Raw genomic sequence first — 21,982 nt, forward strand, 5'->3', positions numbered from 1 at the left:
AAGAAGAACTTTGCATCTATGAAGCATTTTTTCAGCCAAAGAAGATTAAAGACCAAGAATCATTTTCATTGCAAGTTGAAGTTATAAACTCAAGCTTGAGGGAGAGTGTTAAAGAACAGGTATAGAAGAATCTTACATGATTCTCATAGCAAGAAATTTCACAAAACCAGAATTAATATGGTAGAGTCTTACAGAAGTCTCATAGGAGGAAGTCTCACAGAAGAGTATCAATTAAAGATGTTTTAGTTATGTTTTTTTTTTCTATTTATGTTCAGTTGTTCAATTGTTCTAGGACTTGTCTTTTAACGTTTAACTTTAGGAGCAACTGGGACAAAGATAGTATAACTGTAATCTGATTAAAACAAGTTAGTGAACCACCGAATTCAACATTTCACCTCTCGAGCATGCATAGTCTCGTTGTTTTAAAATGATTACGTATTTTCATTTTTCTTCTTCATCTTTCTTGTTGTTTTTTTCTTCTTTCTTAATCTTATTTTTCTCTCTTTTGAACTTGCCCATCTGCATCCCACATGTATTTTCTCTATTTTCTTAGTAAATCCTCTGACATTTATAAAGAAAAAATCACAACCACAATTGTGATGAGTATCTTTTTCAAGTAATTACTTTTAATTTTTTGAAGACCACCTCAACTAAATATTTAAAAAAGTATGAAGAAAAATGATAATAATGATCATTTTGCATATCCATGACCACAAAGATTTCTAGAAGATACCTTCTGTTTCTTTTTGAATTCTTCCCAGGTTATTGTATTTGATGTTTTTAAACTGGCCAAACGAGCTGCATGCCACTCTGGTGAATGAAAAGAACCATCCATCTGCGACTGTCCTCGTCAGAAAATATCCATAGAAAGATCAAGAAAAAATATATTATTTAAAGCTAAACTAATCTTCTATCAGGAACCAAAATACTCAAGGTAGCATAAGGGAGCAAATGCAATAAATAAAGTGAAAAAAAGAAAAGAATAGATGTTAATATGTTGTCTGTGCATTTTGTGTGTATAAATATCCACAAATAAACAGAACAAAAAACAAGTTAAGATGTTAAAGTTACGTCTAGGACTATCCCAAAATGACTAGCCAAATTTAAAAGACCCATTCCCAAGTAATAAGTATAGGATCTTTCTAATCTTAGATCAATGTAGGACTAATGTAACAAAAAGCATAATGCTTCATTGATCTCCATTATGTTTTTCTTTTATAATATGAAAGGCACTCTTTTATTTGTTTAAAGAAGAATTAAACTTATTTCAAGCCTCCTTGTTTGTTTCTAAGGACCTCTCTCAATAGGACTTCCAATTGAAGAAAGACTAAATAATCGGTGTTCAATCTCTTCCCTGAACATGATCTAGCACAGTAGAAGAAAAAAGTTGGTTCATAATAACACCATTAGTACATTTTTCTTCTAAGTGTTTGGGATTTTCTTTTTTAGAGTATTATTTTCATAATTTTCTTTTCAGATTATTATTTTCATAATTTTCTTTTCTATCATTGATTTATAAAATTTCTTGATAACAATCCCCTTCTTAGCTGTCTCATTCCACTGATCTTACCAGTTTTTGTTGGATTTAGGATCTCATGATAAATAAAGTAAACTAGTCAGTCAAAGGAGAGAAGGAACCGAAGAGAAGGAAGAAGAGAGAGGGACGACTTGCGAGAATTTGAGAAAGAGATAAGGAGGATTAGGGAATGAGTAACGTCCCTAATCCTCCCCCTTAGCATCTATTTATATTATTAAAAGTGTCAAAAATTATATCAATGCCCTTACCCTAAGAAAAGAGGAAAGGGACAAGAAATAAAGACATTTTACATCATTGCCACTATACTCGAGTTACATCTTTCAACACTCCCCCTCAAGGTGGGGTAGAGAAAACATCATAGACACCCAGATTGGCGCATATAATGGTCTTAATCTTTGATGTGACCAGCCTTGTAAGGATATATCTACTACCTGTCCTTGAGATGAAACATGTTTGAGATATATAATACCAACCTGTAATTTTTCTCATATGAAATGGTAGTCTACCTCAATATGTTTTGTTCTCTTATGGAAGACTGAATTTCAAGCAATGTGGATGGCTGCCTAGTTGCCACAATGTAGTTTCATAGATGCTTCTTTGTGGAACCCTAATTCAGGAATGAGGGATTTGATCCATAGAAGTTCACTAACTGTATGGGCCATAGCTCTATATTTTGCCTCGACACCGAACCTTACAACAACATTTGGTTTTTTACTCTTCCATGTGACCAAGTTTCCTCCACCTGAAGTACAATACCCAAAAGTGGATTTCTTGTCATCAAGTGATCCAGCCCAATCTGCATCTGCAAATCCTTCAATGTTGAAGTGACCATGACATTTATATAAAAGTCCTTTGCCTAGAGCTCTTTTTAAATATCTGAGAATCCTCTCCAAAGTTTGCCAATGGGTAAGTTATGGTTTATGCATATATTGACTAACCACACTTTACTACATATGATATATCTGGTCTGGCCACAGTGAGATAAATAAGTTTTCCCACAAGTCTTTGATATTTACCCATCAACATCTTCACTGGAGCTTGCACATAACTTTGTATTAGCATCCATAGGAGTATTTGTTAGTCGACATCCCATCTTTCCTGTATCCCCAAGTAGATTAAGAACGTAATTTCTCTAAGATAAGACAATGTCATGCTTTGACTGGAAGACCTCGATCCCAAAAAATATTTCAAAAGTTCAAGGTCTTTTTGTTTTGAATTCATTGCATATTTTCTCTTTAACTTCCTTTATACTATTTGTATCACTGTCAGTCAAGATAATATCATCCACAAACCACTAGTAATACGATTCCCTTTGAGGTATTCTTTACAAAGACGAAACAATCTACTAAACACCTGTTAAATCCAAACCGCAACATTGTTTGGTTAAATTTGTCAAACCAAGCCTGAGGAGACTATTTTAAACCATAAACAGATTTTCTCAATCTGCATACCGACTCCCCTCAACCACAAACCCGAGTGGTTGATGCATATAGATCTCCTCCTTAATGTCACCATTTAAAAAAGCATTTTTTTCATACAGTTGATATACTAACCAAGAAGAATTTGCAACAAGTGATAACAAGATATGTGCCGAATTTAACTTGGCCACAGCGGAGAAAGTTTCCTCATAATCAACTCCATAACACTAAGTGTACCCCATTTACAGCCCACAAGTTTTCTCCTTGACGGAAGTGGAACCAAGGTCCAGGTTTGATTCTCATATAAGGCATTCATTTCCTCTTCCATCGCCGCCTTCCATCTTGGATATATGAGGGTCTCCTTATATGACTGTAGGACAAATACAAAAGAAATTGATGCAAGGAAATAACAGCAAGAAGGAGTCAAACGATGGTGAGAAACAAAATTAGATATAGGATGAGAAGTAGAGGGCCTAGTACCACATCCTAGGTTCCTTACGGATAGCAATATGCCTAGTATCAAATATGGACTAAATATAAGAGGAGAGAATGAAGGACTTACCTCGAAAGAATCCGTAGATTCCATAGGTGTGGTATCGGCTGATGCTTCAGGGGGCTGAAGAGAGATGTCTACATCAATGGGCACAATAGGATTAAGGATTGCAAGAACTGAAGAAATACCCAAAGGAACATCCTTGGAGGAGCAAAAGGGTTTTATCTTCAAAGAAGGTCACATCTTGGAGACAAACAATTTTCGAAGAGAGGGGTTATAGCAAACATATCATTTTTGGGTGCGAGAGTAACCCAAAAAGATACACTTAATAGCCCTCGAACCTAGTTTACTTTTCAGTGGAGACATGACATGAATAAAACAAGTGCAACCAAATACCTTCAACGGAAGGGAAAACGGATCCTAATCCGGAAGATAGCAGCCTATTAATGAAACAACTTACTGAGAGAATCGCATGTGGCCAATAAAAGCAGAGCACATTCATGGAGTAAAAAAGGTCACGAGCCACCTCAATAAGATGTTGGTTCTTTCTTTCAACTACACCATTCTGTTGAAGGGTGTAAGCACACAAGGTTTGATGGATAATGCCATTATCCTTACAGAAGGTTTGGAACTCTCCTACCACATATTCTTGGCATTATCAGAGCGAAGTACTTTTAATTTATGACTGAATTGAGTTGAGACCATGGCATAAAATGGTTTTAAAATAGAAAGGATTTCAAATGTATCCTTGAATAAAAATAGCCATGTAACTCTAGTAAAATCATCGACAAACGTAATAAAATACTTCACTTGAGAAATATTTGAAATACTCAAAGGTCCATACATCAAAATGAACGAAGCCAAAAGGAGCAACACCTTTGGATTCAACTCAAGGAGAGTAAGTAGTTCTTTAGTGTTTGCTCAATTGACATACTTCACAATTCAAATGGGAAAAAGACTTCAAAGAAGGAAACAAATGCTGAAGTGATGACAATGATAGATGCCCTAATCTGTTGTATCATTGTTGTGCCTCCGTCTAAGAAATAGAAGCCGCAATCACTTGAGGCAAATAAGTAATAGAGATCTCCTTTTCATGGCTTCCACTTTTTTTTTTTTTTTTGAAAAATATGTATTAATAAAACGAGAGAAAATTACAAAATTTGGGGGAGCAATTCCCTTACAACCAGTGATTGTAGGTTAGCTCCCTGCCTAGCAAGCACATCAGCTGCCGAATTAGCGGATCTCGGATTTTTCATGGCTTCCACTAATAACCTGTTTCGTTGCCAGATCCTAAAAAACACAAGAAGAAGGGATAAAAGTAACATAATAATAAAACTTCTTGGTTAACTGGCTTACGGACAATAAATTTAACAAAAACTAAGGCACAAATAAAACATCATTAAGCTGAAGTGGGGGAGTAGCAGAGGAGGATCACATCCCAAGGACCTTGTTTTGGGATCCATCTGTTATGGTAACAAATTTATCTGGTAGACATGGAGACAAAGGATGTAAAAGACTTTTATTACCTGTAAGATACTCAGAAACCCCAGAGTCAATTATCCAAGATGAAGAAAAGGAAGTGGTATAAATCATACCTAAGATAGTAGTAGCAACATCAGTAGTGGAGGAAGATGTGGTTGTGGATACCATCAAAGTTTTCAACCTCTGCAATAGCTCAAATTCACCATCTGAGATTGTTTTCTTTCCTTTCTATGACTCTGCTTTCTCTTCATTTTTTTCAATACTATTAACCGAGGCCTGATTAGCAATAGCCCAATCTGGCTTTAATCCAAATGATTTAATCCTCCACAATGGGTGCACACTCAGTTATCAGTTCTCAAAGAGTTCGAATTAGCTTTACCACCTCTTCCTCTACCTCCTCTAAAATTTCTATTGTGACCTCTATTGGTTGAATTCGTACCTCAATTACCAGAGTACATAGCTGAATATATCTCAACCTGAGGTGTGGAAGAGGGATCTGGAATGTGACGTAATGTGGCACTAATATCATCAAAAGATGTAAGAGCTGAAGAGCTGAGAAACTGTGATTTTGCCACCTTATTAGCCCAGCAAATGGCAACTGCTAAAGCCTTCCACTGCTTTTCATGAACCGAGATATCAGTAGAGTAGAACTGAGCTATTTTCCACTCCTGAATAAACCCTCTAAATTGAGCCAAGTACTCATGCAAATTCTCCTTCTTTTTGTATTAAACATAGTCTGAAAGACATCATAAAAATTTTTCAGGTTCTCGGTACTAGAGTATAATTTGGCACAAGTGTTTCATATTTGCTTTGCTGTTTTAAAGTGGACAACATTGTTTGTCACATGTTCTTCCATACTGTTATTAACCAACCGATAACAAATGTGTCATCTCTAAGTCATTTAGTATAGGAACCATCTTTCTCATCAACGGGTGAAGCCGGTTTTGTCAAATGTCCTAAGAGATCTCTAGTGATAAGGAATCTCTTAACCAATTGGGACCAACTCAAGTAATTTGATAACTCTCTTAAGGATATACTAGTGATCTTAAGCAAGTCACCTTTTTTTTTTTTTTAAATGAAAAAGCAAGTCACTTTTACTACCCATATTCATATAATCTTTACCCATAAAATTTATCAACAAGTAACTAACTGTGTGACAAAAATGTCTTGCATGCAAAGAATCAACCAAGAGAGAGAGAGAGAGAGAGAGAGAGAGTAAGTCAATCCGAAATCAGCCAATGATCTAGCTTAATCATGCACTTAAACAAGTAGTTAATTACTCCACGTGTTGGTCATACTATCTAGGATAGATTTCATATCTTCCCTCATCAAGAAATAATCTTAGAATCAAATCAAATCTTAAGAGATCTTGGACCAAATCAGAATCTCTCTAAAGAAGGAAACATTCCTTCTAGATTAAGTGCGCCAACTTGTATAACAGATTACAACCTTTGACTTCTCTTTTCTTCTTGAATATTTTAGGTGAGAAAATCCAGAGAATACCTCAACATGAAAGGCTAAATCATTGCTAAATCTAGTAACTTCTTTCCAAAAAAACTCTCCTCTCGGCAATCAAGAACAAATCTTCAACGAGCTCTATAGAGAGAAAATCAGACAAATAACAACATGCAGCAGTCTTCAACAATCTTAAACATGCTTTTGATAATGATAATTCACAGATATAGCAGAAAACTAATAGAGTTTTGTTGAATTTAGGACCCCATGATTGCAACCACGAGCAAGATGAGAGAGGGAGAAGAAAAAGAGCAAAGAGAGAGAAAGAGCTCAGGTAGAGAGGAGAGAAGATAAAAGAGAGAAAAAGAGTTTTGGCCAGAGAGAGATTCTTCACGAGTTGAGAAGTGGAGAGCTTTGAAAAATAGGTGATTTGGGGAGAAAATAGAAGAGAAAATGAATTTCTGGAAGAGAGGCAGCTTTGCTGACTTGGAATCCGAGCCAGAAAGGCCCTTCTTTCTTCTTTATAATCAGGGTTTAAGTGAAATTTTACAATAGGACAAAAATGCCCCTCAATACTCAAAATTACATATCTCCTAAAATACATGTCTAAATTGAATGAAAATTTAACTAGAGATAAAATAAGACATTCTCTATCTAATAGCCATACTATAAGAGAAAAATGTAATATTGAAAATATAAGAAATGACCAAAATACCCCTGAACTTGTATTTTAACAAGCTTGATTGAACCCTTCAACCAAGACCCCTATTTATACTACTTTCATTACATATTTAGAGATAAGATAGGACCTCTAATATCCCTAATTACATTAATCATGATTATCCAAATCTATATAAATCAAGGGAAGATAAATCGATTACATTAATCAAAGAAGATTGCCAAATCTTCCAATTCGTGTGATAAAGATGTCAACTCGTGTGATGACTCATCATGCCACCTCACGTGATCATGGTGGGTCCCACCAGCTCGTGTGATCATGGTGGGTCCCACCTTGTAACAAGTTTGATCCAAAATATAATTTTCCAAGGAAAAAATCGAACTTATATGCATAAACTACTGGTCTATCGAACTTGCATGAATTAGAGCAAACCGAGTATAGAGATCTTATGCTAAAGCATAAGATATTGTTAAAATACAAGTTCAAAGGTATTTTGGTCATTTTTTAGATTTTCAATATTACATTTTTCTCTTATAGTGTGGCTATTAGATAGAAAATGTCTTATTTTATCTCTAGTTAAATTTTCATTCAATTTAGACATGTATTTTAGGAGATATGTAATTTCGAGTATTGAGGGGCATTTTTGTCCTATTGTAAAATTTCACTTAAACCCTGATTATAAAGAAGCAGGAAGGGCCTTTCTAACTCTGATTCCAAAGCAGCAAAGCTGCCTCTCTTCCAGAAATCCATTTTCTCTTCTATTTTCTCCCCAAATCACCTATTTTTCAAGGTATCAGAGCAGTAACGCAAGTCTTGGGCAAGTTTCTTTGGATTTTGTGGATCTTCTCTCCATTTTTAGCAATCTCCTTGAAGGTTTTCCCCACATTTCTGGACTGGTAGGGTAAAATTTTCATTTTTTCCCTTTTTCTGCCTATTAATGATTATTACTTCTATTTGACTGAATGTTGGGATTTAGAAGTGTTTAATGATCCCAATTTGAGGAAATTTCTCAAATCTGCCTGCGTCGTCAACCTAATGCTTGCATCATCATCCATATAGCCTATGCCATCTTGATTTCTTGCAATTCGATCATTCTTTCATTGATTTATGGTCTCAATTGCTAGAATTGATCACTATTGGTTCTTAATTGAATGAATTGGGAGTTGCATTGCCCTAATTGAATTCGGTGTGGGCCCCACTTGACTACGTAAATATTGAAATTTGGGGCAAGTGTTTCCTTTTGGTAAATTGACGCTCCAGTGTACTGAATTGTAGTGTTTGGTGATATTTAATGGTTGATTCCAGCACCTGAGTTGTTGTCTAAAGGACTACTAAGAGCTCAGATGTGAAATTCTCTCAGTCTATTCAGATAACTACGATCCGGTTGAATGGATCGAATTATATAAACTGGTCTAGATCAGTTTTGATGTATTTGAGGGCCAGAAGAATGGCAAAATATATAAATGATGATCCCTCGGTACCCATTACTAAAGATTGGGTGGCAGAAGATAATATAGTAATGACATGGTTGGTCAATAGTATGGAATCCAGATTCAGTGATCAGATTTTGAGTTGCAATACTGCTAAGGCAATGTGGACTACATTGGCTTCCATTTTGTCTCAAGAAAGTAATTTATCAAGGATCTATGAGTTATATGTGAAGTTCTTTAATATGAAGCATGGAGGTAGATCAATGACAGATTATTTCACTGAGATGAGGGGAGTACTATAGGAGATTAGTACATTCTATCATTTTACTACAAATGTTGAAGACATCCGTAAGAAAGAAAATCAGATTCAAATAGCCCAGTTTTTGGATGGTTTGGGGCATGAGTATGATGCTATTAGAGCCCAATTGTTAGTTAATAAGAATGTGACCACTCTTGAGCAAGCTTTTAACAGAGCTCTTCGAGCTGAAGGTGTAGTTGTAAATAGGAATGAGTCAGGTAGAGCCCTCTCAGAAGTAGCTGCTCTTAACCTTCAATCTTCTCTGGTAAGCCCGACGGTCAGTTTCATGGTGGTAATAATAGAGGTAGAGGTCACTCTTACACAACCCGTGGTCATGGCCGAAATGATCGGAGGGATCGAAAATGTGTTTATTGTGGTAGGACTAATCATATTTCTGAGAAATGCTGTGACAAATTTGGTAAACCTACCTGGGCCAATTCTATAGTCATAGATAAGGACGCCTCCTCACACACTGGATCGTATGAGGAATTCAGCAGTTATTACAGTAACTGGGTTAATTGACTGCTTCATCTACTGCTTCTCAGACTACCGAGACTCCTTCCTCAGCAAATGCCACGATGGCTAGTACAAGTATGAATGCACTAAATGTGTCTCATTTCCCCTCTTGGATCATTGATTCAGGAGCCTCTACACACATGTCAGGTATGCCCTCTCTATTTTAGTCCATTATTCCATCTCATTCATATCGTCGAGTTACTTTAGCTGATGGATCTACCTCTCCTATTCAGGGAGAGGGTATAGTTCGCACTACTCCACAAATATCCTTAGATTTTGTTTTATTTGTACCAAAGTTTCCAGTTAATCTCTTGTCTGTGAGTCATTTAACTAAATCCTTAAACTGTTCAATAACCTTTTATCCTACTTCTTGTGTTTTCCAGGACTTACAAACGAAGAGGACGATTGGTTCAGGACATAAGAAGGGAGGACTCTACATGTTGGATGATGTATCCGTTTCTCGAGTTGTAACTCTCACTATTACAGATTCTTCTTACTTGTAGCATCTGCGCTTGGGACATCCCTCACCAACTAAGTTGCGTCAGTCTTTTCCTTCTCTGCCAGCCGATATTTCATTTGATTGTGAATCCTGTTAACTGGGAATGCATCGTCGCTCCAGTTTCCAAGTGATTTCTAGTCAAAGCATCAAGTTGTTTGAATTAGTCCACTCTAATGTATGGGCTCCATGTCGGGTTCCTAGCCCATTTGGTTTTAAGTATTTTGTGTCGTTCATTGATGATTTCAGTAGAGTCACTTGGGTGTATCTCCTACGGGAGAAGTCCGAAGTATTTGATGTATTCCTCAATTTTTTCAATGAAATAAAAAATCAATTTGGTGTATGTGTTCATGTAGGGGTGGCATTGAGCCGAGCCAAGCCCGAACCTGCCTATGTTCGACCGAGCTTGATTTAAATATTTTGAACTCGAGCTTGAGTCGAGCCCAAGCTCGAGCCTAAAATTTTTATCAAGCTCGAGCCCAATAATTTTAATCGAGTTCGACCCGAACTCGAGCTTCAACATTCATTTAAAACTTTTCAAAAAATACATGTCTCAAGTTCGAGCTCCAAAATACATTTAAAACTTTTCAAAAAATACATGTCAAATAAATTGTATATAAAATTATGCATACATTTTACATAAAATTGGGAATACAATTACATAAAATTGGGCATGACCTCTACATAAAATTGGGCATAAGGGTGGCATCAAATTTAGCTAAGTCCGAACCTTTCTATGTTCGAGCCGACCTTGATTTAAATATTTCAAACTCGAGCTCGAGACCGAGCCTAACAATTTTAATCGAGTTCGAGCTTGAGCTCTAGCCGAGTTCGAGCTTAACCTACATTTAATACTCTAGATAAAATATATGTCAAATAAATTATATATAAAATTATGCATACATTTTAAAAAAAGAATGATAGGGGAGGTTCAGGATTGAATCTCGATAATGGATTAGGACGCACCAATATTAATCTTTTTTACCCCAAATGTTGTCTAGCTTATTTTGTAATTTTTGAATCTGACCATAAATTTACTGTGGCCTCTTTCGTGCCCCTGGTTCAAAATTTATATTCTAGGAAAAATTAGAAATGTTTTTCCTATGATACATATTTCCAAAAAGTTTTTTAAATAAAATCCTATTACTAATAGTGACTTACTAGAAAATTCAAGAAATATTTTAAAATTTTCTTAGGAAAGTTAAATGGACCTCTTATTGCCTCTTCTAGGAAAATAAATAAAAATTAATAATCAATCTAATATATTACTATACTTATTGATAAATTTTTAATCAAATAAAATGTCAAACACAAAATTGCTATGAAAATTGCCTCATGCTAAAAGTATTACAGCATCAATTGTCAAATACTTATTCAAAAATTTTCTATACGGTTTTCTAACCCATCTTGGCAGGAAAATCTTAAGTCCCTAGAAACATATTTCTACTAAAAATGTTTTTTCAACATTTTTTGAAAAAACCACTAATAGTCCCTATAAACGTATTTCTACTAAAATGTCTTTTCAATTTCTTCAAGAGCCATGAGGAAAGGACTGCCGAAGTTTAAGAAAGAGTTTTTTTTTTTTTCCTTTGCTTATTATCTCGCACGTGCGATATCGTCCGGGGGAGGATTATTTCCCCCTTTTAACTTAGGTCTCCCTATTTTCCCCGCCGAGACGACGCCGAGGGAAGGGGTCCAGCGGCGAAGGCAAACGAGGGGAGGAAATCGAAGGAAGAAAATGGAACCAAGTAGCAGCGAAGGCGACCGGCGACAACAGCGAACAGAGGGGATCGGCGGTGACGAAAGGAGGAAAGCTCCCCCCCCCCCCCCCCTCCCCCGCTCCCGCTCCTGAGTCCTGACTCTCAAGCACGTTAACAAGCCGGCTCGCGAGCTTTCGAACCGAACCATGGTTCAGTCAAGCTCAGCTCGTTAACACAAACGAGCTTTATCTGGATCTCGAACTGGGTTCAAGATCCAGATAAATCGAATCAAACCGAGCCGCTCACGAACAGGCTCGGTTCGATGCCACCCCTATGTTCATGTACTTCGTACTAACAATGGTTTGGAATATCTTAACCATAAATTTTCAGTATTTTGTGATTCTCATGGTATTACCCATCAAACATCCTGCCCTTATACACCACAACAAAATGGGGTGGTTGAACGTAAAAATAGTCATCTCCTTGAGGTGACAAGGACATTATTATTGCATATGAATGTTCCTAAATCTTTATGGGGAGATACAGTTTTAAATTCATGCTACTTGGTTAATCATATGCCCTCAACTGTTTTGAGTGGTCAAGTTCCACTTCAGGTTTTAAAACCCAATTGTAAATTGTTTGGTGTGGTTCCTCGTATTTTTAGATGTACTTGTTTTGTTCATATACTTGGAACTTCAGTCGATAAGTTATCACCTCGGTCTGTCAACTGTGTTTTTTTGGGATATTCTCGTTAACAAAAAGGGTACAAATGTTATGATCCTATTCGACGAAAAACATATGTGTCAGCCGATGTGACCTTTTTTGAACATACTCCATATTTTTTATCATCTACTAAGCTTCCTGGATCACCTAAATCTCCTTCAGACTGTCCTGTTTCTATTGCAGTTTTGGATATAACAGCGTCATCGAGTTCTTCATTGCCTCTTCGTGTTTACAGTCGTCACTCTCGTACTCCTGCGGTGCCTCCAGCAATTACCTCTGCAGAGCTCTCTTTTCATGATCCACCAACTTCCTCATTGCCTGCAGATCCTGTTGTCTCTGATTTGGACCTGCCTTTTAGTCTACAAAAAGGTAAACGGTCTTGTACTTCTCATCCGATATCCAAATATGTGTCACTTGAATTTTGGTCCCCATCCTTCAAGTCCTTTGCTATGTCATTGTCTACTTCCCATATACCTCATTCAGTGTAGAAAGCCTTGTGCTCTCCAAAATGGAAACAAACTATGGATGATGAGATGAGTACTTTGGTGTCGCGGGGAACATGGAATCTATGTGATCCACCTGCAAGAGCAACTATTGTGGGGTGTCGTTGGGTTTATACCATCAAATATAATGTTGATGGCTCTATTGAACGGTACAAAGCTCGGTTGATAGCGAAAGGGTATACACAGACTTTTGGAGTTGATTTCTTTGAGACATTCTCTCCTATGACTCGACTTACTTCAGCACATATCTTAATATATGTGGCTATTATTAGGGTTGGCCTCTCTTTCAACTCGATGTGAAGAATGCCTTTTTATATGGTGATCTACATGAGGAAGTGTATATGGAGCAACTTCCTGGGTATGTTGCTCAGGGGGGAGACAGAAAAGGTGTGCAAACTACAGAAAGCTATTTATGGACTTAAACAGAGTCCACGGGTCTGGTTTGAAAAGTTTAGTGATGTGGTACTACAATTTGGGTTCTATAGGAGTCATTGTAATCATTATATGTTCCTACGAAGATTGGTATGGTGGTTTTGGTTGTCTATGTAGATGACATTGTGTTATCTGGTGACGATCTTGATGGTATTACAGAAGTTAAACAATATCTGGCCACACATTTTCAGACAAAGGATTTGGGCTCTCTCAAGTACTTCCTTGGCATTGAAGTCGCTCATAGCAAGCAAGGTATTGTTCTTTCTCAGAGAAAATATATATTGGATATGTTACAGGAGTATGGTTTATTAGGTGCTAAACCTATAGACACCCCCATGGAAGTTAATCATAATCTACATTACACTCAGGGTCCTACAACACTCAAGGATAAAACTCAATACTGACGGTTAGTAGGTAAACTGATCTATGCTACAATTACCAGGCCGGATATTTCATTTGTTGTGGGAGTTGTGAGCCAATTCATGGAAAATCCTCAAAATGTTCATTTAGAAGCTGCTCAGAGGATTTTGAAGTACTTGAAGGGTGCACCTGGAAAAGGTCTTTTGTAGACTCATAATGGGAAAATTGATGTATTTGGGTATTCTAATGCCGATTATGCAAGGTGTAAGATGGATAGACGTTCTACATCAGGCTACTGTTGTTTTGTTGGAGGCAACCTGATAAGTTGGAAAAGTAAGAAACAGACAATTGTGACTAGGTCTAGTGCAGAGGCCGAGTATCGAACAATGGCTCATACAATTAGTGAGCTTATGTGGATTAAGTTTGTGCTTCTTGAGTTTGGTTTTATGTTACCTGACCCTATGGTTATGAATTGTGATAATCAAGCAACCATTTTTATTGCCAACAACCCTGTATTCTATGAGAGAACGAAACATATAGAGGTTGACTGCCACTTCATTAGAGATATAGTTATGCAAGAGAAGGTGGTAACTCCTTATGTAAAGTCTTCAGACCAGTTGGGAGATATATTTACCAAACCATTGGGGAGACGTGAACATGTAACCTTTAGTGACAAGCTGGGATTGTTTGATATTTACTCTCCAGCTTGAGGGGGAGTGTTAAAATACAAGTTCAAGGGTATTTTGGTCATTTCTTAGATTTTCAATATCACATTTTTCTCTTATAGTATGGCTATTAGATAGAGAATGTCTTATTTTATCTCTAGTTAAATTTTCATTCAATTTAGACATGTATTTTAGGAGATATGTAAATTTGAGTATTGAGGAGCATTTTTGTCCTATTGTAAAATTTCACTTAAACCCAGATTATAAAGAAGCAGGAAAGGCCTTTCTGGCTCTGATTCCAAGGCAGCAAAACTGCCTCTCTTCCAGAAATCCATTTTTTCTTCTATTTTCTCCCCAAATCACCTATTTTCACATATAAACACTTAATCTTCTATCCAAATTGGACGAGAAATCCCATTCATCAATCATCTTTTCGAGATAAAAAATCAGTAAATCATCTCATCAAAGAAGGGAGAAAAAAACTAATCTTTGAACAATCTGAATCCTTGCTTCATCAACAAAAATGCCACGTGAAGCTTGATAAAAATTCAATTTAACACATCCTTAACCTCGGGATTCTAAACCCATAGCTCTGATACCATGTTGGATTTATGATCCCATGATAAATAACGTTAACTGATCAGTCGAAGGAGAGAAAGAACCGTAGAGAAGGAAGAAGAGAAAGAAGAAGAGAGACGAGAGAGGGACAGCTTGGGAGAATTTGAGAAAGAGGAAAGGAGGATTATGGATTGAGTGGCATCCCTAATCCTCCCCCTTCACATCTATTTATAATATTAAATGTGTCAAAAATTACATCAATGCTCTTTACCCTAAGAAGAGAAGAAAGGGACAAGAAATGAAGACATTGTATATTATTGCCACTATACACGAGTTATATCTTCCAACAGTTTTCAACCTTAATGTTGCAGGTATACCATGACAAAATATCACTTGCTCAAGTTAAAGTACTGATAGGACATTTTGCTCAAGCTAAAGGTTCCATTGGTTCAACTGGGTCCCCTACCTAAAGAAAAGGTTCAACCGGCCAAACTTCCTACCAAGGTCTTAGTGAACATAGATGAAAAGAATCATGAGAGATTGTGGGGATTGTCTGAAGTTGTAAGGATCTATGATTTGCAAATCCTAGTCATGCAAATCAAGGAAAGAAGGGATAAAAGATTCATGTGGTCATGAGATCAGATCAAACCCTTTTAGTAATCCAGAAAAGGAATTAAAAGAAGAAATAGAATATACCTCAAATACAATGAGTGGTCAATATAACTAGTAGAATACACTCAAAATACAAGGAGTGATCAATATAACTATAACCCTTGACCTAACAGGCAAGAAACAACAAACTCTCCTCTAGTAACGGTTAGAAAAGAATGGTGCCCTTTCGTCTCCTTTACATAACAAAGAGTAACTGCATAATGCATTTTCTACTACTATGTCAATAAATGCCTTTCAAAAAAAAAAAAAAAATGCCCCCAAGTTAAATAGGTTAATAATGGGAACACTTGGGAGGAGAATTGTCCCTGATAAATGTCAAAGAAGCCGACCGGTATTCTGCCTTGACCAGTTCAATGAAGCATCCAGGTCAACCTTTCTAATTTCCACTTGTTTATACCTGATAATTATTCTCCTCTACTAATGAGAGTAACCATCAAGTTTTGCCATCACTATTGCTGCTAGCTATGTTATCTTGCAAATCACCAGATGGAGTCAGCAACATGGGAATTACAATCAGCACACAAGTACATAATCAAATAGCTATATCATGATTCAAGAACTGAATAGAATCATCATTTGAAAGTACTTTAATGCCACAGGACATTTTCTGTCAACAATCTAAATAATTTGGAAAACCTTAAGTAACCATAAAAGTCATGAAATAACAACCTGGTCATTACGTTGCAAGAGAGCTAGGTAATAATGAAAACCCAGATAAGAAAGCTCAACAAATTTATTTAAAAAATAGGCACACAGGCATAAAACAAAAATTCAACAAAGCATAGAAAATAAATAACTACTCAAAAGAGTTTCTTTTTAGTATGAAAGGGTACGGACCATTCCATCTTCGATCTCATCGGGACCTCCTGAGCTCGAACCCACCCTTGCTCTCTGCATGGCTTTGTAGGCTTGATTCTTCCCCATCTCGGAAAGAATACAAATAGAAACAAGCACGGGGAAAACGAAGACAGGATCTAATTAATATCTAGAGAGGAGGAGACCCGAAATGTATCTCGAATTCTTCGACTAGTTGATGGATTTTAGAGAACCCATCAAAAGACTCGAAGGGGCTAACGGCCTGTATGCATTAATTGACGACAAATTGGCGCAAATTAACAGGAGGATTTTGAAACAGGAGAAAATAAAAACACAAAATGAAAAGGTGGGGTTTTAGAAAAATCTCAGAACAAGAGGAGTTTTTGTTTTCGAGTTTCAGTTAAGCGGAGGGCGAAGGGTCTGAAATGCTTCTGGCTGGGTGCGCAATGTGGCTGTTTGAGGCTTGAAGTAGAACGGCGGCAGTGCCAACTTCCGTGCTGATAGTCAAGGCTTGATGTAGGGCAGGGCACAACTGTACAAGATGAGGACAGGACAGGGGACCCCAGCTCGACCCCTTGTTTTTGGGTTAGCAAGAAAATTAGAAAACGTTAGCTTCAAAAGTGGTGGTAAACAGTTTGGAACCGAATCATACCAAACTCTTCCAACAAAATCACACTCCATGCTCTATTTACAATGATTGATGATCGCCTTGATGTTCCACACGACCACTCATTGTCATTGATGCAATCCACTTTTATTCACCTATTGATTTGTGGTTAGAACAACCAACTTCTCTACATGACCAAACATTTGTCATTCATGGAATCCACTTTTATATATTTAGGCAGTGTTTAGAACACAAGAAAGTGAAGAAAAAATAAAAATAAAGATAAAAGAAAATCACAAAATATCTCTTCCCATCTGTATCGTATTTTGTTTGGATTCCACCTCCTAGATTGTTAATATTGATTGAATTGCCGTCTTGACCTTACTCCGTCATCCCTTTTTAGTCTTCCCTGTTTCTGTCAACTGATATCATATTACTAACAATCTCTTTCTGCATTGCCTCTTCCCATTTTGTTTTATTTTGTTTTGTTTGGATCCCGACTCCTCAATATGTTCACATTAGTTAAATTACCTTCTTGGACTCACCTCTTCTTCATCCCCAATTTTCCAGAATTTTTTTGTTTCAATTCTTCTCCCATTGTCAAAGATGTGGGAGGAAAAACCATTCCCTCAATGAAAGGGGAGGTAAGGAGGTAAGGACTACACTACAAGAGGGAGGCAAGGGCCCTCATCCCCACATTGTTTCCCCCCATGCAACAATAACATGGTTCCCTCTCTCCCCTCATAGGTGGGCAGTAGTAGGAAGGGAGGGTTCTACCATCTTGCATAACCTCTTGTTATCAATAGGATAATTAGGGAATGAGTCCATCCTTTTTTGTGGTCTCTATATGACAATTCTACTTAATTTTTATGATAATAATTAATTGGATATAATTTGTGCTTTGAGTAAGTTTTGAATAAACATTCAAATCAGATTTATGCCTCTACAACGATTAATTGAATAATACCATGAACATTCAAATAGTCCAATTATTTAGAATTTAGAACAAAAAACACTCAAGAATGAGACTATTTCAAGGGTGCACCAACTACTCTAATAGTCCAACATTCTCAAAATCTAGACCATTCAAATAGACACTCCAACTTTTAAACAATCAATAAAACATAACGTGGATGAAGTTCGACCATTTAAACAATCTTCCAAGTATTTGAAAGGTGGCCTCAATAGAAAGTTGGAAAAGCAAGACCACTCCAATAGTTGGAAAGACCATTTGAACGGTCCTCGAACTATTCAAATGGTGCACTCAATAAAAAGCAGGTAAAACAAGACCATTCATATAGTTCCTCTTGTATTGGAATCAAACACTCAAAAGAGATTGAATAATAGGATTATCCATCCATGGAGTATTCATCAATAGAGAGCTAAAACTTTGTTTCTATTAGATTATAAGCTTCCTAAACTTGAATAGAAAGTGTTGTAAGCAAGAAACAATTTGAACAGTGTTAGGACCATTTGAACAATACTAGTCCAAAAAGTTGTTGAAATAGATTTTGAACTTTAATTTGTTTAAAATAGGTCTTCAAATCTTATAAGTGACTTATCATTGTATTTAGAAGCTTAAGCTGCATATTTTATATATTTATTTATAGCTTTTAGTCAAAGATTTATTAGATTTTATAAAATAACAAAATATCATTTTTCAACTCAAACAACTCTATTAAAGAACTTTGAGATCCATCGATTTAAGAAGTTTCCTTCAAACTTGTAAGCAAGAGATGTGGCTTTAGTGCTTGAGTACCCTCTAGATCCAATACTTTAAAATCAATCTCGATGTCAAATCAATCAAACAACTTTCATTTGCCAAGTTCCATCAAGAGTTATATCCAGCAACATGTCTTCATTCACATCCTCAATCTTTCTTAATGGTACACTTGGAGGGCATTTTAAGATACTAGAGAGTTGTAGCAAAAGGAACCCATCTCCCACTACTCTTCAACGTTGCAGAGGAGCCTCTTTATGCCCTATTTTCGTATTGGGCACCAACATGGGTGGATTGTTTAGGTATGGGGTGGCAAGCACCGCTGAGAAGGACTAGGTTCTGCAAATTGATAAAACAAAGAGAATGAATGAAGACCAAAATGCTTAGATAGATGTGTTAGGAAATTCACGTTTCCTATTCTAATTTGGGTAACATATTTATTATTCAATTATATTTTCTATTTTTAATGGAATGGACTGAAATTAAGTGTTTTAATTTTGTTATGCCCATTCAGGAATATGGGGTATGGATATGGGCCAAATGAGTAGATACCATAGGGAATTATGGGAACCCTATATAAGGAGACATATTATGGTTATGGTCCCCAATATACTAAATCACACACAATTTCCCTTCTCCCTATCCCGAAGAGAGACGAGGATCCCATTGAGGAATAAGGCGATTTAGTTGAGAAAGATCACAACACCAATCATCCGTTCATATGGTTCATCATAGTGATTCCGCAACAGAAATACGAAATTTCTGGAATGGATTCAGGTATGTATTCGGATCCTAATATTCTAGCATGATGTAAATTCTGGATTAGGATAGATTATGGTTTTTCTAAAAAATTGTATCAGAGTGGTATATTCTGTTAGATTATTAGGACTTATGGATTAATTCCGTCGAGAGCGATACAAAATTCACCTCGGGGTTGTGCGTCGGTCGGCATCGTCGTCGAAAGATAGAGGCCGACGTCCGATGTTGGAGGCTCACGCTACAGCGTCCGCTGGGAAATGTTTTAGCGACGACCGTCCCCCTTCCCCCTCTCTCTGCGAATTGCGTCCATTGGGAAACGTTGCAGCAACATCCAGCGGGAAGAGAGGGCGACAGAAGAAGCCACAACGTCCGACGTTGCAGCGACGTCCGACGAGAGAAAAGGGGCAGGACGACGGAGGAAGATCAGGCGACAGTAGGGTGCGCTACAGTGCCCGTTCAGCGGGCACGCTACCATGCCCGTTGGGTGCCAGCAACACCTATTGGGTGCGTTGCCATGCCCATTGGACAACTGTAGTTCCCGTTCAGAGCAGCGGGGGCGCTGCCATATCCGTTGGGCAACCGTAACCACTATTGAGTACGCTGCAGTGTCCATTAGACAAAAGAAGTGAGAGAGACCTAAAGAAGTGAGATCTAATAATGGAACCACAAAATGATAGATTACAAGCATACAACAAAATAAGATTCCAATGGTAAACCTGAACTAAGTTTGGATAAGTCTTTGATGACAAGGATAAAGATGATTTTGATGAAAATGTGATGTTGCTTTGTTTGTTTGTTTTTTATATTGAACAATGTTGATGAAGACAATTTTCTTTTGGTTGAAGGACGGTGATGATGAAGGTAAATTTTTTATGCCAAGTGATGATTATAATAGTATAGAAACGTTAAATGATTTAATTAATATTAAGGATATTCATCATCAAGAAAACTAAGCAAAACATATGTACTAATTTCTATGCCCATATTAAATATCTGAATGGGAACTATGCACATTAGAGTTGGTGATCAAAGTCATAATTATCTCTATTTTTGTTTTGGAATGTAACTTTTAAGGTACCATCATTTGTTTCTATGAGATGATGAAAACCAGATTTTTGACAAGTTTGAATCCAAACTTTATTGTTTGTTATTTTTTACTGGTTTGGTGACAACTGTATCAACATTAAAGTGATTATGAGAATGGATATCCCATATTAGCCTCATTACTCAGCTTGACTAGTTAAAAAATTTAGCATTAAAACTTTGTTTTGTTTTGAACATTGATTAAAATTTATTATTATACTTCCATTAGAAACTTTGGAACTCTAGCTGAAGATTTGAAAGATGGTGCAAGAGTTGTTTCCCTTCAAATGAAGCAAAAAGGTCGTGGACTTTAGGTTCAACATCATAACTAGGGGTGGCATCGAGCCGAGCCGAGCTCAAACCTGCTTATGTTCGAGCCGAGCTTGATTTAAATATTTCAAGTTCGAGCTCGAGCCTAAAATTGTTATCGAGATCGAGCCCAATAATTTCAATCGAGTTCGAGCCGAACTCGAGCGTCAACATTCAGTTAAAACTTTTAAAAAAATACATGTCCCGAGTTCGAGTTCCAACATACATTTAAAACTTTTCAAAAAATATATGTCAAATAAACTGTATATAAAATTATACATATATTTTACATAAAATTGGGAATGACCTCTACTTAAAATTAGACATAAGGGTGGCATCGAATCCAACTGAGTCCGAACCTTGTTCAAGCCGAGCTTGATTTAAATATTTTGAATTTGAGCTCAACCGACCCTAGCCTCGAACCTAAAATTGTAATCGAATTCGAGCATAATAATTTTAACTGAGTTCGAGCTCGAGCTCGAGCTCTAGCTGAGTTTGAGTTTAACCTACATTTAATACTCTATATAAAATATATGTTAAATAAATTTTATATAAAATAATGCATACATTTAAAAAAAAAGAATGACAGAGGAGGTTCAGGATTGAATTTCAATAATGGATTAGAACACACCAATATTAATCTTTTTTACTCTAAATGTTGTCTAGCTTATTTTGTAATTTTTGAATCTGGCCATAAATTTACTATGACCTCCATAGTGCCCCTAGTTGAAATTTTATATTTTAGGCAAAACTAGAAATATTTTTCCTATGATATATATTTCCAAAAAAAACCCTTTAAATAATATCCTATTGCTATTAGTGACTTATTAGAAAATTACAAGAAATATTTTAAAATTTTCTTAGGAAATTAAATGGACCTCTTATTGCCTCTTCTAGGGAAATAAATAAAAATTAATAATCAATCTAATATATTACTATACTTATCGATAATTTTTTAATCAAATAAAATGTCAAACACAAAATTGCTATGAAAATTGCCTCATGCTAAAAGTATTATAGCATCAACTATCAAATACTTATTCAAAAATTTTCTATACGGTTTTCTACCCCATCTTGGTAGGAAAATCTTACTTAGAAAATTATATAATTTTTTTAGTAAAAATTTTCAATTACAAAAATGTTTACAAAAACAATGAGACACTAATAGTCCCTAGAAACTTATTTCTACTAAAATGTATTTTCAATTTCTTTCAATTATTTTTTTTTACTTTATGATCTCGCACGTGCGAAATAATATTCACGCGCGAGGG

The 21,982-nt window shown here is 36.3% G+C and overlaps 1 protein-coding gene across 3 annotated transcripts in view; it reads right to left on the reverse strand.

Moving 5' to 3' along the window:
* LOC137958916 (uncharacterized) overlaps positions 1–16,748 on the reverse strand; it is a 43,177-nt gene extending 26,429 nt beyond the window's left edge. The window contains exons 1-2 of one of the 3 annotated variants that reach the window (XM_068806137.1): positions 16,255–16,748; positions 734–835 (exon numbers count right to left, since the gene is read on the reverse strand). In XM_068806137.1, coding sequence (XP_068662238.1) covers positions 734–835; positions 16,255–16,341 — 189 coding nt within the window. In that variant the 5' untranslated portion in view covers positions 16,342–16,748. Of the gene's footprint in view, positions 1–733; positions 842–16,254 lie in introns of all 3 variants that reach the window. The other 2 variants (XM_068806128.1, XM_068806145.1) reach the window with 2 other exon arrangements.
* Between the last annotated feature and the right edge of the window lie 5,234 nt (positions 16,749–21,982).

Source organism: Aristolochia californica, unplaced genomic scaffold (genome assembly GCF_029961685.1).
Source record: "Aristolochia californica isolate CCGP_79_NKW_82.1479 unplaced genomic scaffold, dmAriCali1.0.hap1 SCAF_1, whole genome shotgun sequence".
Lineage (NCBI taxonomy): Eukaryota > Viridiplantae > Streptophyta > Magnoliopsida > Piperales > Aristolochiaceae > Aristolochia > Aristolochia californica.